This window comes from Puma concolor, chromosome E4 (genome assembly GCF_028749965.1).
Source record: "Puma concolor isolate L17-30 chromosome E4, mPumCon1.1.hap2, whole genome shotgun sequence".
NCBI lineage: Eukaryota > Metazoa > Chordata > Mammalia > Carnivora > Felidae > Puma > Puma concolor.
Genome location: NC_141683.1, coordinates 42,812,422 through 42,837,905, shown reverse-complemented (window position 1 = coordinate 42,837,905; position 25,484 = coordinate 42,812,422). Strand labels below are relative to the sequence as shown.

Here is a 25,484-nt window from a genome sequence, read left to right as displayed (position 1 = left end):
TTTATATTATAAGAGCTTGCATACAGTAGGCTCAATCAATGTTTGTTGACTGAGTGAATGAATGAATATGTAGGAAAAACTCTCTAGTAATCCAAGTGCCTATAGAGAAATAGAGGAATAATAAATGCCAGGGGTATTTTGCTAGTTTTTGAACCAGTGATTCTCTTCCTTAAGGGGAAAGCTATCTGGAAGAGCACATAAAGGAAAATCCTTGTTTGGAAGTAGGGGAGTATAAAGCATATTTCAAAAAAGAATTCAGTATTACCATAGTTACAGTGTTATACTTAGAAAAAGGGTTTAATACTTATCAATAGGTTTAAAAAGGATGAGAAACACTGCTTTTGAGAAGTGTCCAAATCTATTTTTCAATGACACCACAGTTTTCTAGAGTCAGGGCTCCAAAAAGTTCAAATATATGGGACAGCACAGAATTTGGGAAAAGGTATATATGTACACAAAAATGTACTTTGGCCTATGAATTAAACTCTACAAATATACTTAAAAAATAAAAATGAATATTTCTAAGTAATTTTATAAATACTGATTAAAAATAGCCTATCTTGGCAATAAATTCCAATCTCTACACATTCCAGTAAATCCAGTGACTGAATGAGAACAGATTATTTTAAGAATACATGCTTAATGCCATAAGCTCTCAGATAATAAAATATTTGATAAAAATTTCCAATAACCATTCAAAACTTTCAAAGCACCTATATGTCCCTTAAATACATTAGGGACATTAGGGTTAACGAGATCTTATTTTTATTTATTTATTTACTTATTTATTTATTTTGAAAGATACAGAGTACAGAGTACATCTGAGCTGTCAGAGCAGAGTCCAATGTGGGCTTGATTTCACGAACCATGAGATCATGACTTGAGGTGAAATCAAGAGTTGGACGCTCAACGGACTGAGCTACCCAGGGACCCCAACAAGGTATTTTTTTAGTTTTCACCAGATTTATATATATTTTACTTTCAGAGAAAAGTTATTTCAGAACTATAAACTATCTTAAGAATAACAAAGCTATTATAGTTATGCAACTCAAGAATAATTGTTGATAAAACAACGTTAGTGTTTTAGAATACTTTGATTTTTTTGTATACTTATCTTGCAATGTTATGATCTTGCTAATTCAATTTATGGATGTCAGTATTATTTGAAATACAAAATTTGTAAGACGGCTGACCCATCCTAGATGATTCAGGGTAGTTAGTTGTTACATTACATGACATTTTTGTGCTTTTATCTGGAATTCTTATTACCTGAGATTGTTACACCTCAAATACTGAAGTCTAAAATTTCCATGTGTGGGTAAAACAACTCCAGCCTCAGCAGACTATCTGTTACACTCCTCAATCCCAAATATGTCATGTACTTTGATTTCACATTGCATCTGGATAGGTGTTTCCCTGGAACACTGCACTCCAACTCCTCTCCGACTGTTATCCTCAATATGCTACTCCAAGAGCATGTGGAGATGCCTACGCATTTTCAAGGATGCAATTTAAATTTTACTTCTTGTGTAGGCTTTTCCTCAATCCCTCTCTTTTCCTCTAAGCAAAGTCAATGGTTCTTCATGTCACTTTCCACAGTACTTTGCAAAATTCATATTGTACATAAAAGAAATAGTACAGTTGACCAATACACACAATAGCTATTCTACTATTCCATTCTACTATTTCTTTTCATGTATTTTTTAATTTTTATTTTAAAGTTTATTTATTTTCAGAGAGACAGAGACAGCATGAGTGGTGGAGGGGCAGAGAGAGAGGGAGAGCGAGAATCCCAAGCAGGTTCCACGCTGCCAGCGCTGAGTCCGATGCAGGGCTTGAACTCACGAAACCATGAGATCATGACCTGAGGTGAAATCAAGAGTCAGATGCTTAACGGACTGAGCTACCCAGGTGCCCATATATATTTTTTAAATACCCGAGATGACCCCTCGTATTTTAATTCCCTGACCCATGTGTAGAGTTGCAACCCACAGTTTAAAAAAACATTACTTTTGATGACAGTCGGCTTTTTTATTAAGATGCCATCCGGCAACTGTGTTACTCCATGACCATGGACATTGCCCATCTTCTCAGTCTTAGAAAGAAAGAAATGATATGACAGAAGAGAAGGACAGTGGATATGTGGATAGTACATAAATAATTTCCAACTTCTCCCCACCTCCCCATTCTTTAATAGCTCTGAAGTAAATGATTCTGTTGAAATGAACTCAAGAGAATCATGATGTAGGAAAAAAATAATAGGACAATGGGAATTTTAAACAATATCACAGACCCATGATCACGCTAATTAATATATACTTAATCCATGTCTTTATACATATGCAAGCAAACACATACACACATATCAGTCATTAAGCCATAATTTAGCTATGTGGGTACTAGATACATATGATCACTTGTAAAATGAATATTTACTATTTCAGTGAAAGAGATACTTATGTTTTATTACACACATTCAGTGGCATAATAATATACAATGCTTCAAATTCAGTAAGAATAAAGAAAAATAGACATAATAGGATTACAGGAATAACTGTAATAGGAATAGTTCTGAGTAACTATTATCCAATTGGTCTTGCATATATATGAAGCCCAAAAATATTCTATAGCCAAGAAATAAATGTTTCTAATGCCATAATTTTCTTACTTCTGAATAACACTACTGTAATTTCATTCCTTCCCTCCTACCTTTCCCACTTCCCTCCCTCTTTTTTGGTAAAGAACAGAAAAGCTCATAAAATTGCTGTGAATTCAGAATAATTGAAGCCAAAAATTTAGGACAGGTCAGAAAAAACAGACTGTTTAGAAACAAAGGAAGAAGCCCTTAGCTATTTAAAACAATCCAACTGGGGCGCCTGGGTAGCTCAGTAGGTTAAGTGTCTGACTCTTGATTTCGGCTCAGGTCATGATTTCATGGTTTCGTGAGTTCAAGCCCTGTGTTGAGCTCTGAGCCGACAGGTGGAGCCTGCTTGGGATGCTCTCTCTTTCTCCTCCCCTTCACCCCCTCCACCCCCCTGGGTCTTATAGCACTCTCTCTCAAAATAAATAAACATTTTTAAAAAAGGCTTGCCTGTTTTAATAATGGAATATTAAAAGCAACAGACACATTCTAACATTTTGTTTTTATGTAGGCACATAAAAACATGGCTTGGAAGGTAAGTACTTTGAATGGAGAGAGAAAGCAAACTGGTTCAAAGAGAAAGGTATTGTAACATGAAGTCATTAATATTACCAATGGAAAAGGATATTACTAATCACCACAAAAAAAGATCTCTGACACTATCGCCTCTAGAATTGATGCCATTTTTAGTACTAAAAGAGATCTAGGAGACTTCAGTAATTAGTAATGTTATCACCAAAAAGGAGCCTTCCTTTAAAAAAACTTCCCTCTCCTCCTACAGTCTAAAAGATTTTATATATTAATATAAATAAAATAAAGAGCAATACAATGACTTACATGACTGACATCAAACTACTGTCAATTGTTTCTAACTCATTACATGTGGAACCCTAGAGGACTGGGAATGAATTTGCTCATCTTACAACAAGGTACATAGAGGCCTCAGAAGGTTAAATGGTAAACTTCTTCTAAAAAAATAGTAAGGTTCAGAAATCCAAAACATAACTGGTAGGTAACAACTGGTATGAAAATAAATATGTACATTTTAGTAGTATTCATTCTATGTTTTGTTTGGCTTTTATAGCATTTTTTGGGGGGTACTTAAAAGCTTCAGTCAAGACTATATCTCACTTGAAAGTGACCATTATTAGCTGACCATTAAATAATCTGTGAGATATAAGTGGTGGAGGCAGGTTTATACGCTAAACTCATCCCTGTTATTTTAGTTATTTATAGTTTTTCTGTGTCCTAGTCTCTGAGGACTGCTGTCTATAAGATAATCTGCCACAGAGCAGGTGGCTAAATAAGGAGGAAAATGATACTGTCTAGAACAAGTGCCAAATTCTATTTCTGTCAATCATGTCTTCATATTACCCATCACTTCCTGACCTGGCAAAAAGTCAGTCTGAAGACTATCAATTTGTACCTCCTCTGTGGTGACATCAAGAGACATGCCCTACTGGTCCTGCCAACACACTAGGAAAAAGGAAGTCATTTAATCACAGCCTCCAAACTTTCAATAGTAGAAAGCCTAAAATTATTTTTGAAAAATAATGAAATTTAAGATACCATTTTTCAAACTAGGGTTATAACTCAATATAGGGTTATAAAAGCAATTGTGTGGATCATAAATTGGCATATTATAAGTCAAAGAGAAATAATTATAGAAAACAATATATACTACACATAGTAAGGATATTATTCCATGAAAAAATATTAATTATTTAAATATACTGCATATACACACATATATAGATGCATACAAACATACATAAAATACACATATCTGACTAGGTGTGATGGGTCACATGTGTATACAGTTTTTACTACAACTTAACATGTAGTATGTATCTCTTATTAACAGTAGATATTTTTTTTTCTTTGTATACCAATAAGCATTATCTACTCTTTGTGATCTCAATAATCCACATAGAACTGGGCTCAGAGATCTTTCCAAAAAAAATCACAGAAAAAAAAAGCTAATAAACTTGACCTTTATATTTTTCATTTACAGTCATAGGTCATATCCTATAGCCTTTTCTCAGTCTAAACACTCTTTCCCCTGCAAATGCCTTCCTCTTAGCTTCCTCTTCCTCATTCTTCATTACATGGCTGCCCTCTCCTTCTCTGTCTACACTGCTAGTTCCTCTTTCACTCCTACTCCTAATTAAGGAAATTATCTCCATTCTTGCACATTGCAAATTGTTCTGTACATTTTCCCCTTGCTGAAAATCTATCCACTGCACAGTTTCAAATAATATTGCCATTTTGTCTCTGCATTCTAGGTACTTACAGTGTAGTGCAAAGGACATGCTATGCCCTTTCATGGCTCTGTGTCTCTGCATAAACTGCTCTCTTTGCCTAGGAAGTCTAGCCATAAGGGAGAGGTGAGGAGAACTAAGGCATTTGCTTCCTTTTTTGTTTCTTTTTTGCTAAAAGGCAGTGACTTGCTAAGGAGATTAAACCAGTTAAAAGGAAAATCAACGATGCGTTTATTTACTAATTCTTAGAAGAAATAATTACTGGCACAAGGTCTTGAGGAGCTAAAATTTAATCAGTAGTTGCAGAGATTTGCCATGGACTAAAGAGGGATATCTTTTCTAAAAAGATTGGAGGGAAATAAATCAGCGTAAGAATGTGAACAAGTATTTTGGGGGAGGGGTGGCCTACATCTGCATAAGTATTATACACCAACAGGAGCTGAAGGCCTTTATTTTTATTTGTAAGGAAGGAGTATAGTATAATGAGCATGATGGAGAAGATGGTGGGGTCAGAAAATTCAAGACAATGGAGTTGGGTCCAGAAAAACATTTTGGAGCATGGAAAAGGGCACTGATTAGGACCTGTGGGTAGCTTTGAAGACACAGTTAAGAATGTAACGGTGAATTTACACTGGTTCAAACTTGTTCTGGTATGTGATTTTTTTCCCCCAGCTATCCTAAGCACCCAGGGAATAGGCATGGAGAAGGAAATGCTGGATTGGTTCACAGTTGGAATTTTGCTAGGCAGAAGCAGTACAAAGCAATGAGGGTAAAAGGATTTAAAAAGCACAAGGGACAAAACGGTTAAGATGACTAACAGAGAGGCAAGTAATTCTGGGAGGGGTCTTGTCAACTGGAATAGATGAAGGAGTCAAGAAACTTGAGCTCTGTGAGACAGAAAAACAGAAGTTAAAGGACTAGGGGAGTAAACATATATAAAAAAAAACAGAATTTTAAAGGGTCAGATATAAAAAAATAGAAGTTCTAGTATTTCCTCCTCAACTCCAATAGCATCTTGTAGATGCCACTCTGGAGACATTGCTCTAGAGAGATAGAAATGAGTATTCCATACAATGGAAAGACAAAAGAAATGTAATTAATAAGCAGGAACTGCTTATTTAGCTTATTTAGCTGTAATTTAGCTTTGAGATGATAAAATCAAATTTCTGAGTCTTTAAAGCTTTAGCCTGGACTTGAGCGAAGCTCTACAAAGTACTGGTTCACAAGGAGGTTTCCAAATCCTTGCAACTGCAAAAGAATCTAGGCAATGACCGTATTAGGCTTAAATACTGAAGCACCAGATGCATTCCTACCTTAGCTATAGAAAACATCCCTAAATGCAGTATAGGAAGGAAAACAAGCCACCATTTTAAAATAATGATCAGAAGGTTAAATAAACAATGACATGCAGAGTTTCTCTTTCTGTAACAGCAGAAATTCTATTGTATGTTGTACCAAAAAACTACTCACCTGAATAAAATGTGTTGATTTTGGCAAGTTCCTTTTCACAGGTTTGGAAAAATTTTTCTTCAAACTTGGCAAAATACCTCTTTACTGTGTCCTCATCTGTAACTGAAAGCAAGGAAAACATTTAAATTTAATGACCAAAGGTCAATTAAGAAAGCTAGGGAAAGGGTGCCTGGGTAGCTCAGCTGGCTAAGCATCTGACTCTTGATTTCAGCTCATATCTTAATCTCAGGGTCATGAGTTTAAGCCCCTCACTGGACTCCATGTTGGGTGTGAAGCCTATTGGGAAAACACAAACACAAAAACCAAAACAAAAACCAGGCACCTGGGTGGCTCAGTCGGTTAAGCGTCTGACTCTTGATTTCAGCACAGGTTATGATCCCAAGGTCCCTGGGATCGAGCCCCAAGTTGGGCTCTGCCCTAGCAGGGAACAGAGTCTGCTTGGGATTCTCTTTCCCTCTCTCTCTCTCTGCCCCTCCCCCACTTGTATAAGCTCTGTCTCTCTTGGTTTTGGCTCAGGTCATGGTCTCACAGTTTCATGAGTTTGAACCCCGCATCAGGCTCCACGCTGGCACTATGGAGCCTGCTTGGGATTCTTTCTCTCTTCCTCTCTCTCTGCTCCTTCCCCACTTGTGCTGTCTCCGTCTCTCTCAAAATAAATAAATAAACTTTAAAACATAAATAAACTTAAAAAAATACATTAGGGAAATAAAATTTAAACTTACTACTTTCTTAGTATTCAAAATGACAACAATGAATTGCGAACCATATTAAGAAAAGACTACTAAAGGGCCTCTTTATAGGAATGCAGCCATTTTTTAACTGGATGAGACTCTAAATCTCCACTATGATAAATTTACAGTGGTGGAGAAAATAAGTGTTCTAAGACTTGGGGACAGGAAGACACTACTGGAGACAGAGGTGATCAAGGAAGAGTCAAGGTGTTGGGAGTTGAAAATGAATAGGATTCAGCAAAAGTAAATATTTCAGGGAATAAAAAAAGGAACAAAAATGAAGACATGAATATGTATTATGTTCCTGGAAAAAAAAATGAATCAATTGTTCCTACTATATTAAATTGCTATCAACTCATTTTCACTTAGCTGCACCAGCATAGAAAAATGTAGACTGATGGTTATAAATTAGATATTTTAAGGCTACAGATGCTGGGTATGAACATAAGTGGGTTGAGCAAATGGGTGACTGTGCAAGTATAGTGATAAATGGCAACAGACATCTTCAGGATAAGGAGTGGTATGCATTCTGGCAAGTGAGAGCATATGTCCATCTAGCTAGTTGCTGCCCTGTGGCAATAGGTGGTTAAGGTTGTCAGATCTTCCAATTTTCAGGAGAAGTCATAAATCTAGATATTTTAAAAACACAGTATAGGCCAATCAATATATGTCTCTGCAGGCTGGATCCACTTTGTGAGTTCTATCATATAGCTATTAATTTACTGAATATCGTAAGTACAGACATATGTAGCTTCAGGAAACCCACCTCCCCAAGCCTAAATGGGTATGTTTCTTGCCCAAGTGAGATTTGACTAGACTCCAGATGCTAATTATAATACAGAACTATCCTATTTCTGGCTCTCTCAGGCATCCTAAGCTTAAAATGTCTAGGAAAAAGTATAGATTCTTTTATGTCCCTCAGATGTTTCAAATCTTAGTGCAATCCCCAAAACCCTTAAACAATTCAACTATCCAGGAATAAGAGAAAATGGTATTTCCTTGAGTAATATGCAACACCTACATATATCAGATGTTTCAAATCTTAGTGCAATCCCCAAAACCCTTAAACAATTCAACTATCCAGGAATAAGAGAAAATGGTATTTCCTTGAGTAATATGCAACACGTACATATATACTATTTCTTTGTATCAGAGATACTTTAAACAAAAACAAAAGTTTAAAGTGAAGTTGTAGGGGTGCCAGAGTGGTTCAGTCAGTTAAGCATCTGACTTCAACTCAAGTCATGGTCTCGCAGTTCTTGAATTCAAACTCTGCATCAGGCTCTGTGCTGACAGCTCAGAGCCTGGAGACTGCTTCAGATTCTGTGTCTCCCTCTTTCTCTGCCCCTCTCGCACGCTGTCTGTCTCTCTCAAAAATAAACATTAAAAAATTTTTTTAATAAAAAAAAAAATGAAGTTCTAATAAGCATGTCAAATCTATTCTTTTTTTTTTTTTTTAATTTTTTTTTTCAACGTTTATTTATTTTTGGGACAGAGAGAGACAGAGCATGAACGGGCGAGGGGCAGAGAGAGCGGGAGACACAGAATCGGAAACAGGCTCCAGGCTCTGAGCCATCAGCCCAGAGCCCGACGCGGGGCTCGAACTCACGGACCGTGAGATCGTGACCTGGTTGAAGTCGGATGCTTAACCGACTGCGCCACCCAGGCGCCCCTCAAATCTATTCATTTAATTTGAGTAACGCAAATGTGAAAAAAAATACCACTACACAAAACCTTGAGTTTTATTTGTATATCTACTTCTTTATTTCTTATGCTTTAGAACTTAATAGATAATGCAGGATTCTACCGATTTTGCAGGGAAGAAAGGATGGCCACTCTTAACTTCCTCATGTAAGCTCAGTAATTTAGGTACACTAAAGGCTATAGCTGCCCAAGGCCACTGAGAATTATTTTTCCAAAGTATAAAGCAGGTCAAAGCTTTCTTTTAAGGTGACCTTGAGTTAGAGATGATCCATGGTAACAGATGCTACTCTTATAACATCTAGCTGTAGCTGATTTAAAATAAGAATTAATTACCTATTTTCTTTTCATTTTTATTTTATTCTTCATTGTATTGTTAGGAAAGAAAACCTAAAACCAAAATATGGGCTTGGTCATACTTACTTTGTTTCCCTATTAACAGAGAGCTTTCATTAACACACATTAACATGAGATGATGGAAATAAAGTTGTTCACCAAAGCGATTTAAATATAGCTTGTTTTAAAAATAATTTTAACATACTAATATTTATATAGAGGTTGCATATTCAGCAACATCAACTATTTAAAATATTACCAAGAACAAAGAAACCAAAAAACCTAAATAAGCCTCTGAGAAACTAAAACATAATAAATTTTATGTATTAAAGTATGTAACAGTCTACTCATGAATCAATCTCATATGAATTCTTCATTTCCTCAACTAGAGACTGTTTTATCTAAAATACCAGCAGTCTCTTATGTAGATTTCTGGTTCCCATATAACTTAATGCCCACAAATTACAAGAGGGTAAGACAAGCTTACAGCAACACTAAAAAGTAATAGCAAAAAAGAGAGAAAAGTAATAGCAAAAAGAGGGAAGAATTATACATAAAAATAGATTTGCATATACAGATACTTTCCATTTTTGAAAGTTCAAGTTACACCACTTTACTTTTACATAAAAAGACATAACATCAGTACCTGTTTTTGCTAACTGAAAAGAAACCTCAAGAGGATTTCTGCTTTTACAAAAAAAATGTTTTTTAAAGTTTTCAGCATTTGTTTTGCAGCAGGCCATTACAAAGGCAGCCAGCACCCTGGGCAGTGAGAGTGACCCCACAAAGCACCTTCCCCGAGAACTGCACTCAGTATCTCAGCATCAAGCCACCATAGCTTTGAACCATGTCAGTGAGCATCTGTGCCTTATCTTGATTTATTTTGTGCATCTGTGACCAAAGTATACCCTAAGGTATCAGAAAAGCATAAGAGAGGATATTTTGGGGGTCTGGGAACACTAAAAATTGTTTCTATATAAATTAATGGTAACAGTATCTTCACTATACATCATTTTGGCTTATGAAAGGTTTCATAGGAACAGTCTATTTTGGGGGAAACTTGTACACAGAGATTTAAGATTAAGATAAAGGGAGTGTCAAATCAGTGAGGAAAGAATGGACTATATAAAAACAGGGTTGAGCCATCCATTTAAATAAACTCCAAATGGAGTTAAAGAAACAATATTAGAAAATAGCAGAAAAAAATTAAATAACCCTACATGGGGAAAGTTACCCTACACACTACACAAAACAGGCCATAAAGAGAATGATTGACATTCTCACATAATGAAAAATCTCCATTCTACAAGATACCAGAAGCAAAGTTAAAAGACAGGGAAAACGTATCTGCAACATTTAAAATAAAGGATTCACATGCAAAATAGACTTTAAAAATTTCTTACAAATCAGCATTACAAGATATTCCATAAGAAAAATGGGTACATTAAAGGAATCCATAGAAAAATACAAATGGCCAATGAACAAAAGAAAGGATGCTTAACAGCCCAGATATCAGATGTTACTTCAAAATAATGAAATATAATTTTTAAACCATCATAATGGAATAAATTTTAAAGTATTTTTTCAGCAATGGTAAAGGTAAATGAACTCTTGCTCCCTGTTGGTGAGAATGTAAATTTGCAAATCCATTTAGGAAGGCCATCAAGATTTTCAGTGTGTTCAATCCCATATGTAAGAAATATATTCTAAAGGAATCTCTGCACAAAAGGATGTGTGCACAGGGATGTTCGTGCAACACTGTTTTTAATAGTAATAAAACAAAGTAACATCCAACAAAAGGGGAACAGATAAATTATAATATCATATAACACTATGCAGCCATTTAAAAAAGATAGACATACATCCTGGTTATGTATGAAAATTGTAAGACACTGCTGATGAAAAATTTAAATAAGAGAATATATACAGCATGATCTCATTTATGAAAAAATATGTGCATAAATCAATATTCATATGTACATTCATAGAAAGAAGACTGGAAGAATGCATAACTGTTAATTGTGGTTATTTCATTTGAAAGAGGAGAAGGTATGAAAGGGAATCTCACATTTCGCTATCTATATTCATTGTATTGCTTGAATTCATTACAATGAGATGTAGCCACGGATGATAAATAAATTACATTGTATAAAGAGTATTATTAACTGGAAGGAAAAAAAGTAACATGCGGCATACAAATCTTTAAATTATACATAGTAAAATCTAACCAGCAAAGCTAGTTGAAAAAAAGTTAACTGTATCAGAATTTAGATGAAAACAGGATGATTAAGCCCTTCACCTCAGTTATGAGAAGTTGGTGGAATGCTGATTTCTAGAATATCCATTTCTATTATGCTTCCTATAACGTATCTGCTGAATAATGTTAGAAATCAATAATCCTAAACTGAAGAAACAGAATTTTAGTGTTCAGAAATCAACTAGCCAGTTTCCCGTTTTAGAGTTGAGAAAATACAGGTGTAGAGAACCTAGATAACACGAGGATTTTTCCCCCTCCAGTAACAATGTAAATTTTACAGAAACTCACTATATTTTATTATAAAATAAAGAATATAAAAGTGACATCTATTTGTTACTGAAATGTTATGCACTGAACTGTGCAGCCACCCTCTCCCAAAATTTAAATATGGAATCCCTAATCCCCAATATGATTGTATTTAAAGTTTATTTATTTTGAGAGAGAGCGCACAAGCAGTGGAAGGGCAGAAAACGAAAGAATCCCAAGCAGGCTCCACACTGTCAGCACAGAGCCCAACGTAGGGCTCGAACTCACAAACTGTGAGATCCTGACCCGAGCCAAAATCAAGAGTCAGACACTTAACCAACTGAGCCACCCAGGTACCTCCTCGATGTGACTGTATTCAGAGGCAGGGCCTCTGAAGAGGTTAATTAAGATGAAATGACGTCATAAGGATGACCTTATTCCAAAAGGGCTGGTGTCCTTATTAGAAGAGAAAGAGACATCAGAAATACCCCTGTATGTGGACACCGAGGAAAGGCAGGTGAAAAGTAGCCAGAAAAGGCCCTCTGCGAGCCATACTAGAAGAGCTTGCACCTGATCTTGCATTTTAATCCTCCAAAACTGTGAGATCATAAAGTTCTACTGATTAAGCCACACAGTCTATGGTATTCTGTTATGACAGCCCAAGCACACTAATACAATGAATTTAACATGTCCTTAATTCAGTAATTAATATCAAAAGATTAAGCCTACTTTTAAAAAAGGTAGCATAAATAACTACAAATCTTAACAACACATATCAACAATTCTAAGATTAGCATCAACAGGAAAAATCCCTGGAAGACAAAGGGGTGAAAAAAATTCAGAATTGGTCAAGAATGATTCAGAGAACACTGCTGTAGAGAACCCTTTGCTCTGAATTAAATAAATATTAAGTCAGCTATACTAAAGAGACAGGGAGAGAAAATGAGGGACAGATTTCTTTGTCATTTCTATTATGGTCAAAATTTTACCTCAAATTTGGAGATGACAGAAAATTTTTTTCTCATCCACCCCCAAATTAGGAAATTAATAGCAAATGACTCTAAGAGTACTAATCAAGGTAAAACATCTCTACTGCATAGCAACCACCAAGTGCTTTTTGCTGCAACTGTCAGGAATATTTTTCTTTTTATATGAGACTTGTCATTCTACTTTCACACGCAGTCTCTCAAAAATCTACTTCTTAAAACGATTATTAATTTCTTCAAATATCTTATATGTTCCATTCAACTTTTCTTTTTTAATTTTTTTTTAACGTTTTATTTATTTTTGAGACAGGGAGAGACAGAGCATGAACAGGGGACGGTCAGAGAGAGGGAGACACAGAATCTGAAACAGGCTCCAGGCTCTGAGCTGTCAGCACAGAGCCCAACGCGGGGCTCGAACTCACGGACCGCGAGATCATGACCTGAGCCGAAGTCAGCTGCTTAACCGACTGAGCCACCCAGGCGCCCTCCATTCAACTTTTTATTACAACTTTCCATGTTCTTAATTTCCAGCTCTATGATACTGAAGGGAGGGATTTTTTTTTTTTATCTTTTTAGATCTTATGTCCAACATAATGTCTGGTAGACAGTATGTGCTTCATACATTATTTTTTGAAACTGCTAATGTTGAAATGATGTTAATAATGTTTGCAAAAAATTATGATGTATTTATTAAGTTTTAAAAAATGAAACTCCAGGGGCACATGGTGGCTCAGTTGATTAAGCGTCTGACTCTTGAATTTGGCTCATGTCATGATCTCATGGTTTATGAGATCGAGCCCTGCATCAGGCTCCGCCCTAACAGGGTGGAGCCTGCTTGGGATTCTCTCTCCCTCTCTCTCTCTGCCTCTCCCCCAGTCACATACTCCCTCTCTTTCTTTCTCTCTCAAAAAAATAAACACTAAAAAAAAATGAAACTCCAATAATTGGATATTCATGCACAAAAGAATTAAGTTGCATCCCAACCTCATGCCATATATGAAACAGCTAAATGAATCAAAGACCTAAATGTAAAAGCTAAAACTATAAAACTTTCAAAAGAAAACAGGCATAAATCTTCATGACCTTAGATGACACAATGGATTCTTAGATATGACACAAAAAGCAGTAGGGATGAAAGAAAAAGTTGATAAATTGGACTTCATCAAAATTAAAAACTTATGTGTTTGAAAGAACACTATGAAGAAAGTAAAAGAACCCCCACAGAATGGGAGAAAATATCTATAAACCATATATCAGATAAGGTCTAGTATCCAGAATATATAAAGAACTCTTAGGATTCAACAATAAAAAGACAGATAACCCAATTAAAAAATGGGCAAAGGATCTGAATAAACATTTCTCCAGAAAAATATACAAATGGCCAATGGCATATGAAAACATTTCAACATCAACAATCATTAGGGAAATGCAAATCAAAACCACAATGCCACTTCATATCCACTAGGATGGCTATGATTAAAAAAGAGAGAGACAGACAAACAGACAATAACGAATACTGACACAAATGAAGAGACATTAGCACCCTCATACATTGCTGGTGGGAATGTCAAAATGGTGCAGGCACTTTGGAAAACAGTTTGGCAGTTCCTCAAAAAACTAAATATACAATCACCATATGATCTAGCAATTCCACTTCTAGATACATACCCAAGGGAAGCAAAAACATGTTTACACAAAAACTTATACACAAATGTCTATAGCAGCATTATTTGTAATAGCCAAAAAGTGAAAACAATCCAAGTGTCAATATATCAACTGATTAATGTATAAACAAAATATGGCCTACCCATATAATGGAATATTATTCAGCCATAAGAATGAATGAAGTACTATTACATGCTACAGCATGGATAAATCTTGAAAACGTTATGCAAAGGGAAGAAGCCAGGCACTAAAAACCACACATTCCATTTATATGAAATGTCCAGAGCAGACAAATTCACAGAAGCAGAAAGTAGATTAGTGGTTGGCATGGGCTGTGGGGGGGAGGAGGAGGGGATGAGGAGTGATGAAATGTTCTGGAATTAGACAGTAGGGACAGTTGTAGAAATTTGTGAATGTATTAGAAATTACTAAATTATATACTTTTAAAGGGTAAATTTTGTAGTATCTGAATTATATCTCAATAAAATACATTTTAGCTCCAAATGCACTGATAAATTAAAACATTCATTTACTTATTCAACAAATAATGATTATGCCTATTAGATGCTAGGCTCTGTGCTAAATGATGGGGATATGTAAGTAATGATGAACAAGGTGGATGTGACTCCTGTCCCTTAAAGACTGTGCATTCAAGTGACTGAGGCAGAAAGAAACTCACACAAATAAAAAAAAGAATTACAAACTGAAAAGTGCTGTGAAGGCAACAGGGTATAAGAAGGGAGGTAGGTACTGGGATGTTTAGCTATCCTTCAGGCAGGGTAAGAGATGGTCAGCAAAGATCTCATCTTAGGAGATGACATTTAATCTGAAACCTGAACCTAAAGGACAAGAAAGAACAAGAGCAAGAGCAAAATAGTTCCCAAGAGTGGCAATAACAGATTAGGAAAGGAGCTGGGGTGCTTGAGAACCTGAAAGGCAGGTTACTATGGAACTGAACAGCAGGTAGTGATAGGAGGTTAAGATTAGGGCGGTAGGCAAAGGCCTTTACACGTGGGAAGGCCATGTCATAGAGTTTGAATTTTATCCTAAGTGCAATGGAAAATATTGAAGGGTTTTTTTTTTTTTTAATTTTTTTTTTTCAACGTTTATTTATTTTTGGGACAGAGAGAGACAGAGCATGAACGGGGGAGGGGCAGAGAGAGAGGGAGACACAGAATCGGAAACAGGCTCCAGGCTCTGAGCCATCAGCCCAGAGCCTGACGCGGGGCTCGAACTCACGGACCGCGAGATCGTGACCTGGCTGAAGTCAGACGCTTAACCGACTGCGCCACCCAGGCGCCCCATAAAATATTGAAGGGTTTTAAGCAGGAATCTAAAAAGTAGAATTAGTTTACTTTCACTAAATGATTATTTAAAATAGCATTTCCCAGGACATTAGGTATGAGATGAATGGAGAAGAATTCCAAGGAATTCAAGTAAGTTTGGGAAGTATGAGTGCAAACAGAAGTCAACTGATCTCTTTAAGGTAATAGTTCTCAACTGGGGATGGTTTTGCCTCCCAGGAGTTATTTGGCAATGTCTGAGACATTTTGGGTTGTCACAACAGGAAGGGTATTTCTAGAATATAATGGATAGAGGACAGGGATGCTGCTAAACATCCTACAAGGGCCAGGACTTCATCCTCTCTCTCCCCTCCTTCTCAACAAAGAATTATCCAGTCCAAAGTGTCAACAGTGCCACAGCTGGAAAACTCTGCTTTAAGGGTAAAAAAACATTACTATGCTAATATGCATTGTTATTATTCTATGAGAAGGAGATATAGTATATTGTGTTTCTCAAAGTTTATAAGAATATAATCTTTCTTTGGGGTGGAGGGGGAACGGCAGGGGAAAGATGGGAAAGGGGGTGTAGAGTATCTAGCAAAACTTCCAAGAACATTACTCTGTGGGGAACACTAGTTGGAGAGGCACTAACTTTAATATCACCTCTTTATATTTTTATTATATTCCATATCCAATAGTTGCTATGACTTCTTAGCCTCTCAAAAACTACTCATAAATGAAAGAGCTGATGAATAAAAATTAACATGTGACTGGGTTCCATCACATATAGGAAGAATATTTAGCACTACTGATTTCACGTTTTTAAGGAGAAAAGGTGTTTTTTTTAAAGTGTGATTTACAAATTAGGAATAAATAACTTGAAATTCTATTTTTTCTCAAATGCTTCTTCATCAACAGATGGGTGAATTATATAAAGCATATGGCTAAGAAGATTTCAAAAATAAAAATGTTACTCTAAAATCACTGGTGTAGTAGAAATAGAACTGAGAGTCATTCATTCAACAAGTATTAAGTCCCTTGTATGTACCAGGCAGGCACCAGGGATACAATAATAAGCAAAATGCATGTAGACTCCACCCTCAGAGATTACACTCTACCTGAGGAAACAGACTTTAATCAAATAATCACACAAATACACAAAACGTAATATGGGTTTTGAAGAAAATGTAAACATGAGAAAAAATAGCAGTGGGATCTATCTAGTCTGCAAGGGGTTGAGGGAAGGGAGGTGTGGGAGTTTCTGAAGAAGTGTCACCTCAGATGAAATCTGAAGGATAAGTAGGCATTTAGATAGAGCTTAAGTGCTCTAAGCATATATGCCAGAACAGCATATAGATGCTGTGGAAGGAGGCATAGTACATTTGAGAAACTAAAGACTATGTGACTGGATGGAATCCAGGGGGCAAGGACAACAATGGTGGCAGTTAAGGCCAAACAACAGGCAAGCAGGGATCTGATTGGTTAGGATCTTGAAAAATAAAGGATCCTATGACCAACGAGACATCTTTGAAGAATTTTAAGCAGAGGAATAATTGTGATCAGATATGCTTTGTAAATAAAGGGATATGGGAGACTACTCAGATGTAGCACAATAGTTACCATGATAGCCTTAACTAGGGTGAAGTCACTGGAGATAAGAAGTGGAGAAATTCAAGAGACAATATTGAAATCAATATGGTTTTAGTGACATATTGGATATGGTTCTATTGTCAATTACCTGTATTACCTTGAGTAAGTGAATCTCTGGCTCTTGTTTTCTCTTTGACTTGAGAGCATTTCATTAGGCAATCTCTAGGTCCCCCTGCAGTTCCAAATTTCCTATTCCATAATTAAAGCTGCTATTTTCTGCAAAACCCAACTACACTGAAGGGTCCTAAGCAAAACTTTATGATCTATTTTGAGGTTCCATCAGATGAGGTTAATTAAAAGTGCTTTTAAAATAGTCATGGTAGAACAACAAAAAATTCTTTTAATTCAGACAGTGACATGTAACTGAGATGAAATTATTGGCACTAACTCTGATACAATCAAAAGTATTTATCACCTCAATGAATATTTACCTAATGTCTGCTAGGCAAAAAAATAAAAAAATAATAAACGAAATAGTGGTAATTCTAACATGAGTGCAACTCAATAGTAAAGCAGGTATTATATGCTAGTGTTTTCAAATGTGTTTTGTCCCTGTAACCTCTAAAAGAATTTTGGAAAACTTTCTTACATATATTTAAGTTATGACAAAAGATTCTGTACACATTTAAATAGTTTAAATGTAATTTTTGGTACACTGTAATTATTTACAGTTTAGAACAAAATGACACTGTTTCTAACGTGGCTAATGGAATTTAAATGCCATCACAATATGGTAACTACTATCATTCATTATTAAATATACACATAAGCTCTTCTTTAACAGTTGGAAATTTTATATCATTTTGGGTTTTTTTTTCCATTTTGTTTTCTTGAATTTGCATTTCTACTCTACTCATATTACAGAATTTATTCTAATATATTTTTAGGTTGGAAAGTCATTTATTGATCATCCTATCATACTTCCTAGCCATTAAGTATATATAAATTACAATTTAAATACAAAAACTTTCCTAACCATAAAGCTCTAAATATTAAAATTTCTTCTGGATTGGGTTATCATTAGAATTATTAGAACATACTATATCAACACAATATAAATATGTAATAAATTTTGACAAGTATTAAACACGAGTAAAATGTTACTGGGAATTGGAAAATAAACTTAATTTTTAAATTGAAATAGATAGAGCTTTCCTCCCAATTAGTTCATATACCCACTGATAAATGTTACATTATTGCTAGCATGATGAATATCACATTGGTAGAATTTAAGAATATTGTAGAATGAGACAATTAAGAAACACTGATATCACTATTTTTCATCTTATAGATATAACTGCTGAGAAATACTTTTCACATAAATAAGATCAGACTGCAAGTTTATTGTAGCAATGTGAATTTTCTGAACTCCTTACAAGTGTCTTCCAATAACTGCATAGGGATTTTTTGTTAAAAATTAATTTTAATAATACACAAGCTGACAATTAAGCCTTCTTTCCAATTCACCGACAACAAACAATGAAAACAATTTTACTTCAAAAGGATTTGTTACCCTGTAAAACAAAAGGATTTGTTACCTTGTTTTTTAAAAAAAGTTTAGGGGCGCCTGGGTGGCTCAGTCGGTTGAGCGTCCGACTTCGCTCATGTCACGATCTCACGGTCCGTGAGTTCGAGCCCCGCATCAGACTCTGTGCCGACAGCTCAGAGCCTGGAGCCTGCTTCAGATTCTGTGTCTCCCTCTCTCTCTGGCCCTCCCCCCATTCATGCTCTGTCTCTCTCTGTCTCAAAAATAAATAAATGTTAAAAAAAAAAATTAAAAAAAAAAAAGTTTATTTATTTTGAGAGAGAGAGAGAGAGAGAGCGGGAGAGGGGCAGTGAGAAAAGGAGAAAGAGAGAATCCCAAGCAGGTTCCACACTGTCAGCTCAGAGCCTGAGGCAGGGCTTGAATTCATGAACCTTGAGATCATGACCTGAGCCGATATCAAGAGTCAGACACTTAACTGACTGAGCCACCCAGGCACCCCCGGATTTATTACCCTGTTACTCACATTCTTAGCATCTACACCAAGAATTTGAGTATCTCAGACTATTCCTTTGGGGGCTACACAGGTAAAGCATTGTAACAAAATTCAGATTTAGCAAAAGACAAAGCTTTCTTTTAAAAAATCAGGGCAAGACCATTTGAAAAGGAACTGCTTGGCTGCTGGCAACTACTAAGGCAAATCAATTTCAGGATTTAGTATGGATGGGAGATTTGGAAATGAATTCCCTTGAAAGACAATAAATAAAGGACTTTCTTCCAGCACTGTTCTTCATCGAATCATCATGACAAAATACTAATTTGTATACAGATGATATTTCCGAGAGAATTACTTATTCTTTACTGAATGGTTTCCACTTGCTAATTCTGATAACCTAATTATTTACTTCATATAATTGGAAAGTGACTGACATTATTTAAATCCACTTACTAATTAAATTTATCTAGTTAAATCCACCTTCAGCTGAATTATTACTAATCACAGTTCTTTTTCACTTCTGCAAAGCAACAGGTCATAAATATTATCAAGAATGGAGTTACTATAAACAAAGAAATATAAAATATCTTATTACCCAAGATGAATAGTATTAGTTTAACTGAATTTTCAGTTTTTTCTTTTTTTTTTCTTCTTGCAAAGATGAGTACAAGAATGAACCATAAGAAGTAAAACCACTCTGGTTACTTATTCCAGGAATAAAGCTTTCAAAGAACTATAATTATGTAACTATCTCATTTCTCTCTAAAGTGCCAGGCACGCAGCTAAAGATAGAATGCATTTATGATGAATGTAACATCAATATTCCAATCAGATATAAAAAGTGAGGAAACAGGTTTCTAACAAAAAAAGTACCGAAAAATTAAGGTATGTTTTATTCTTTGTTAATTCCTTAAGCTCCATAGATTATTGAAAAATTTCCTCTATATTCCCAAATTTTATTCTGATATCAAAGCAACATAACAACTAAAATATATACATATAAGTTCTTAGCTCAAATTCCCTAAAAGTCAGGGTTTCCTATGCTTCCCTCCTCCTCTGTATTTTGGGACTATTCAGTATTCTTCAAATTAGGCCAGAAAGCAACAACCAATAAAGAGACTCTTCCAATCATTAATAGATAATTAACAAAATGCATCAGATAATCATACTGAGAAATATGAGACCAAAGGAAAAGTATATAAAGTATTGAAATTTAGGAAATGAACAAGTGACTACTAAAATGAAATTTTTAAAAATGTTCAGTGATTTTGCATATTTTAAATAGGAGATTTATTTGGACAGGTGGCAAAGTTCCTATTTTCTCGAGGAAAAAAAGAACACTTTCAATTCAAGTAAAAAAAAAAACAATTTCTGATCCCAAAAATAACAGTTTTGGCTCCTAATTACATATAGACAAATTTACCACCTAAGCAACTAAAGCATACTCTGTAGCTGCATCCCTCTTAAAACAATACATGGATTGAGATGGTGACATAGGAGGCTCCTGAATTCACCTGTACAACTACTTACAGAGCAATTCCTTTCTGGAAAAAAAAATCCAGAAACTAGCTGAGGACTCTTACATACCAGATGAAAGAGAAAATGCCCACATCACCCTTAGTGAAATGATAAGTAAAGACTGAGACACACTCTCACCATTAACCCCACTTCCCTAGCAAAGTGCCAGACAATTGGGAGGGAACTCCCAACTCCCAGCTTCTCCCAGAGGAGAGAAGGGGTTGATTCCCCACATCTAAGGAAGACACAGAAACACAATAATGGTTCAATGGTTCAATGGGTTCAATAACCCAGTTTCAGCAATGCAGATAATCCAGACAGAATATCAATAAGCAAACACTGGACTTAAACTACAAGTTTAACCAGATGAGCCTAACAGACATTTACAGAACATTCTATCTAATAGCAAAATACACACTCTTCTTAAGTACACATGAAACATTCTCCAGGATACATCATATGTTAGGTCACCAAACAAGTCTGAATAAATTTAAGAAGGGTGAAACCATATCAAGCATCTTTTCTAACCACAATGACATGAAAACTACAAGCTCTATGTCTCAACCAATATAGCTATCCTGAACTATATTCACTTTCCTGGATCAGCCACACTTTTCTTACCTTTGGATCTTAACACAAGCTGTTCTTCTGCCTGAACATTTTCTAAGTACTCCAAAACCACCTCTTCCCTTACCCCCAACACTCATATTCACATTATCTCCCTTGTTTCCCTTACACTTAGCCTCTTAAATAACTCTTCTCAGAAACATTACTAACCATAACAACCCCGAGAATATTAATTGACTATAAACAGTCTATATCTCCTGGGACAATGAGTGTCAGGTAAATTTCAGGCACAGAAGAGAAGGAGTACTAGAGAATTGTGCCTTGGGGAGCTAAAAAAGAAGAAAAGCTACAACGAACTTTATGTGTTGGAGTGGAATCAGAGATATCCGTTTGAATTAATGGTTGTTAAATATATGTAGATAAAGAAACACAGAAATAGATAGCGTGTTTATGCAAGGGTTAACACACACACACCCTGGCTCTATCCACTATCAGAATGTAGGAAAAATGTTACTCTAACAATGAGCACACCTAGAGCTCAGACCTTGATTTTTAAACACCATCTCCAATAAAAGGAGTCAGGGCTCTTAGGAAAAGAGATTGATTCCAGGGCTGGGGCAGGGAAAATATGAGATGAACCTCGAATATCTTTAATACCTGAAAATAAATTCTCACAAAAGGATGGGGGTATATCAAAATGACATAAGAGCCAGCCCAGCCTGAAGAAGCTTCCAAAGTCCAAAGGAATAAAATAAAGGATAATATTGTATTATAATCCATAGAATAAAACAACTGTCCACAGGTCCATATTGATACAAATAATTAACTGAATAAGTAAGTAAATGTGGGGGAAAAGACAGCTCTCCCTTACAGAAGAAATCTAATAAGTAAAAGTAGAAGGAATGAGGGACGCCTGGGTGGCTCAGTTGGTTAAGCATTCGACTCTTGATTTCAGCTCAGGTCATGATCCTATGGTTGTGGGATCAAGCCCTGTGTCAGGCTCTGCGCTGCGCTGATGGCATGGAGCCTGCTTGGAATTCTCTCTCTCTCTCTCTCTCTCTCTCTCTCTCTCTCTCTCTCTCTCTCTCCCTCTCCCCCTCTCTCGTTGCCCATCCCCATATATGTGCATGCACATACATGCTTTCTCTCTCAAAATAAATAAATAAAACTTTTTAAAAGAAGACTTAAAAAGGGCGCCTGAGTGGTTCACTCAGTTAAGCGTCTGACTTTAGCTTAGGTCATGATCTCGCAGTTTGTGAGTTCGAGCCCCACGTCAGGCTCTGTGCTGACAGCTCAGAGCCTGGAGCCTGCTTTGGATTCTGTGTCTCCCTCTCTTTGCCCCTCCCCTGCTTGTGCTCTGTTTCTGTCTCTCAAAAATAAACAATCATTAAAAAAAAAAAAAAAAAAGAAGGAATGAGAGGAATGTAAAATCACCATTAGGCAAACCACCACAGTATTTAACTGATGCAGATTAAGATAAACCTATGGATGCTTAATCAGTACACAAAAATTTGAGGAGCAAGAAGATATTTGCCCATACAAAGGGAAAAATAGTAACTTCACAGTGCAGAATCTAGGCAGACACCCTTTAAGCAAGTAATCAAGGTAAACATTACTAATAAGACATATCAACATCATGTACCACCTGAAATAATGCATTGTGAAGGGCACATCGTTTCTGTGGTATTCTTGACAAAAAGGCATAACCTGAATCTACAAATGAAAAAACATCAGACCAAAAAAAAATTAAAAGATATTGTACAAAAAACTCATCAAAGTCCGGTATTCATCAAAGTGTCAAAGTCATGACTAAGGAATTGTCACAGATTGGAGGAGAATAAACAGATAAGTAACTCAATGTGATGTGGGATTTCATCTTGGATCCTTGTACAGAAAAAGACACAAAGAGAAAATCTGGTAAAATTCTAATAAGGTCTATAGTTTAGTAAATAATATTGTACCAACATGTTAAGTTCCTGGTTTTACTAACTGCTATGGTTAAGTGAGATGTCAACACTGAAGAAAACTGGCTAAAGAGCATAGATAAACTACTATTCTTGCAACTTTTAAGGTTAAAATTATTTCAACATAAAAAAAGATTAAATTGTCTAAGGTTTGAAGGCAAACAAATTTAAAAATTAAAAACAATTTAAACCTAGTCAAAAGAATGATTTAATTGTGATTCCATTTCTCAAGCTACTTAATGTATGAGTCTAATAACAAATCTTAAATATCAATATTATATATTCAACAGCAAATATTTTCTAAAATACCTGCTATGTGCCAGGCACTGTGCTATTGACCAGGCATGCACTGATCAAGAATGCTAACACAATCCCTTTGAGAGAAAACAGATAACTAAGCAAGTAATTATAAGAGCAATGCATATAATAAAAAAGAAAGCACAGGATGCTAAGGGGGCATAACAGGAACTAAGCCTGTGTATAGTGGTCAAGCAAGTCTTCCTGACAAAAGACACTTCAACTGAGATATAAAGAAGGAACTGAGGGATATGGGGCAGGAGGAAGTATGTGAGTGTTGAGAGCATGGCTGACTTGAGAAAAATATCCAGTACTGCTGAACCATACCAAGTGAAAGTAATCTAAAATAAAGCTAAAGATAGAGACAGGAGGCAGATGAAGGGGCTTAGTTATTTAAACTCAATTCCTCTAAACATCTTTCAGCTCTCTTCTGTGTCTTATGCCAAAGTCACTAAACTTTGTACACGCCTTGGCTCCTATATTTCTCCAAGCGGCCTGGTGTAGGCAAAATACTTATTATTCAATAAATACTAGGAGAGATCATAATTATTTCAATAAATATTTCACTTAATTTGAGAGTAAGAGGTGTTTAATCCTACCTTTGCTTTGTCAATTGTCAAAGTAATGATATACTCCTTTGAGAGACAGAAGGATATGCTTTTTGTTACAGGGTTACAACTCCACATCCTCAGTGTTTAACTCTGAATATGCATTAGCACCTCACTGACTCTTTCACAAAGAAATCAGACCTTAGGTTTAACATTTAAAAAGCATCAAATTAAGGAAAATATGTATTCAAATATAAATAATACAATATTTCTAAGAAGGAACAGGGTGGGAATTCTCCTTTATAAAAGGAAAAACACTATTCAAAGAGTTCCCAAGACATAAAAATAGACACAAAAGAAAATCAAAGACACCCTAAAAACTGGCATTCTTAACCATAAGTTCACAGATCAACTATAAGGAATTCCTCCTGAAACTAGATATAAAATCCTAGGACACATCTGCATTTTTTAAAAAATACTTAAATTGATTTAATTTCCCTTAAAGAAAATTAAGACTCACTACTTCCAGAATGCTAAAATTTCTGAAGAGAAGGGCATACAAGAGCAAGTCTTTCCTGTTCCAGGATGCCTGGAACAAATTAGTGCAAGTGGACTGCAATTGACTGAACTTATTGAATGTTAGCCAGTGAAAAGCATTGCTTTTTTTCTGAACTTATTGAAATCTTTAGTGGTAGAATTTTTATTCACATAAAGAGAAGTAAAGTCCTTTTATTTGGGAAAGATCCTGAGAAACATTACCAACAACAGCTTAGAGCCTAAAGAACACTGAGAAATAGCTCTAGTTACTAAAGGAAGGAATCTGAAGTATCTAAATAAGCTGGAATAGATTTAGTAGAATAAGAAGCCTTTAATTCTTATACCAAAGTTTATGTGCTCCTCAGACTCACATTTAATAGTTTCTATTTAACTTTGTTAAAGGGTAGTGTACATAAATCCTGCAGACTAAAATACCTGATGATTTTGTTACACAAAACCCTCTACATGTTCTGCCTTCTCCAAGTCCTAAAGAACTGCATAAATGTAATCTTAATCACGTCCTCGATCTTAATTCAGGTGCATTCCCCAAAAAGGTTTAACAGAATTATGGGGCTTGAGGGTTTCACACAGAAGCATCCATTCTGACCATTTATTTCTGGCACATAAAGTCCAGAAGCAGCCCTATAAATCTTCTACGGATGAAGCAGATCCTCCTAGAAAGCTACGAACAGGACATAATGTACGTCTCCAGTGTTTACACAGCATTCAAACTAAATAAACTCCACAGCAAAACTGAATTTTAGGCCATACCTCCACTCATTAAGTTTAAATAAAAATTAAAAAAATAAAAGTTTCTTGTGGTAAGAGTAATTACTTAGTCTTTGTT

At 35.6% G+C, this 25,484-nt stretch overlaps 1 protein-coding gene across 3 annotated transcripts in view; it reads right to left on the bottom strand.

The window, feature by feature from the left end:
- Positions 1-25,484, bottom strand: part of XPR1 (xenotropic and polytropic retrovirus receptor 1) — a 219,836-nt gene that overhangs the window by 78,170 nt on the left and 116,182 nt on the right. For all 3 annotated transcript variants that reach the window (XM_086693651.1, XM_086693653.1, XM_086693652.1), the window contains one exon: positions 6,373-6,474. In XM_086693651.1, coding sequence (XP_086549777.1) covers positions 6,373-6,474 — 102 coding nt within the window. The remainder of the gene's footprint in view (positions 1-6,372; positions 6,475-25,484) is intronic.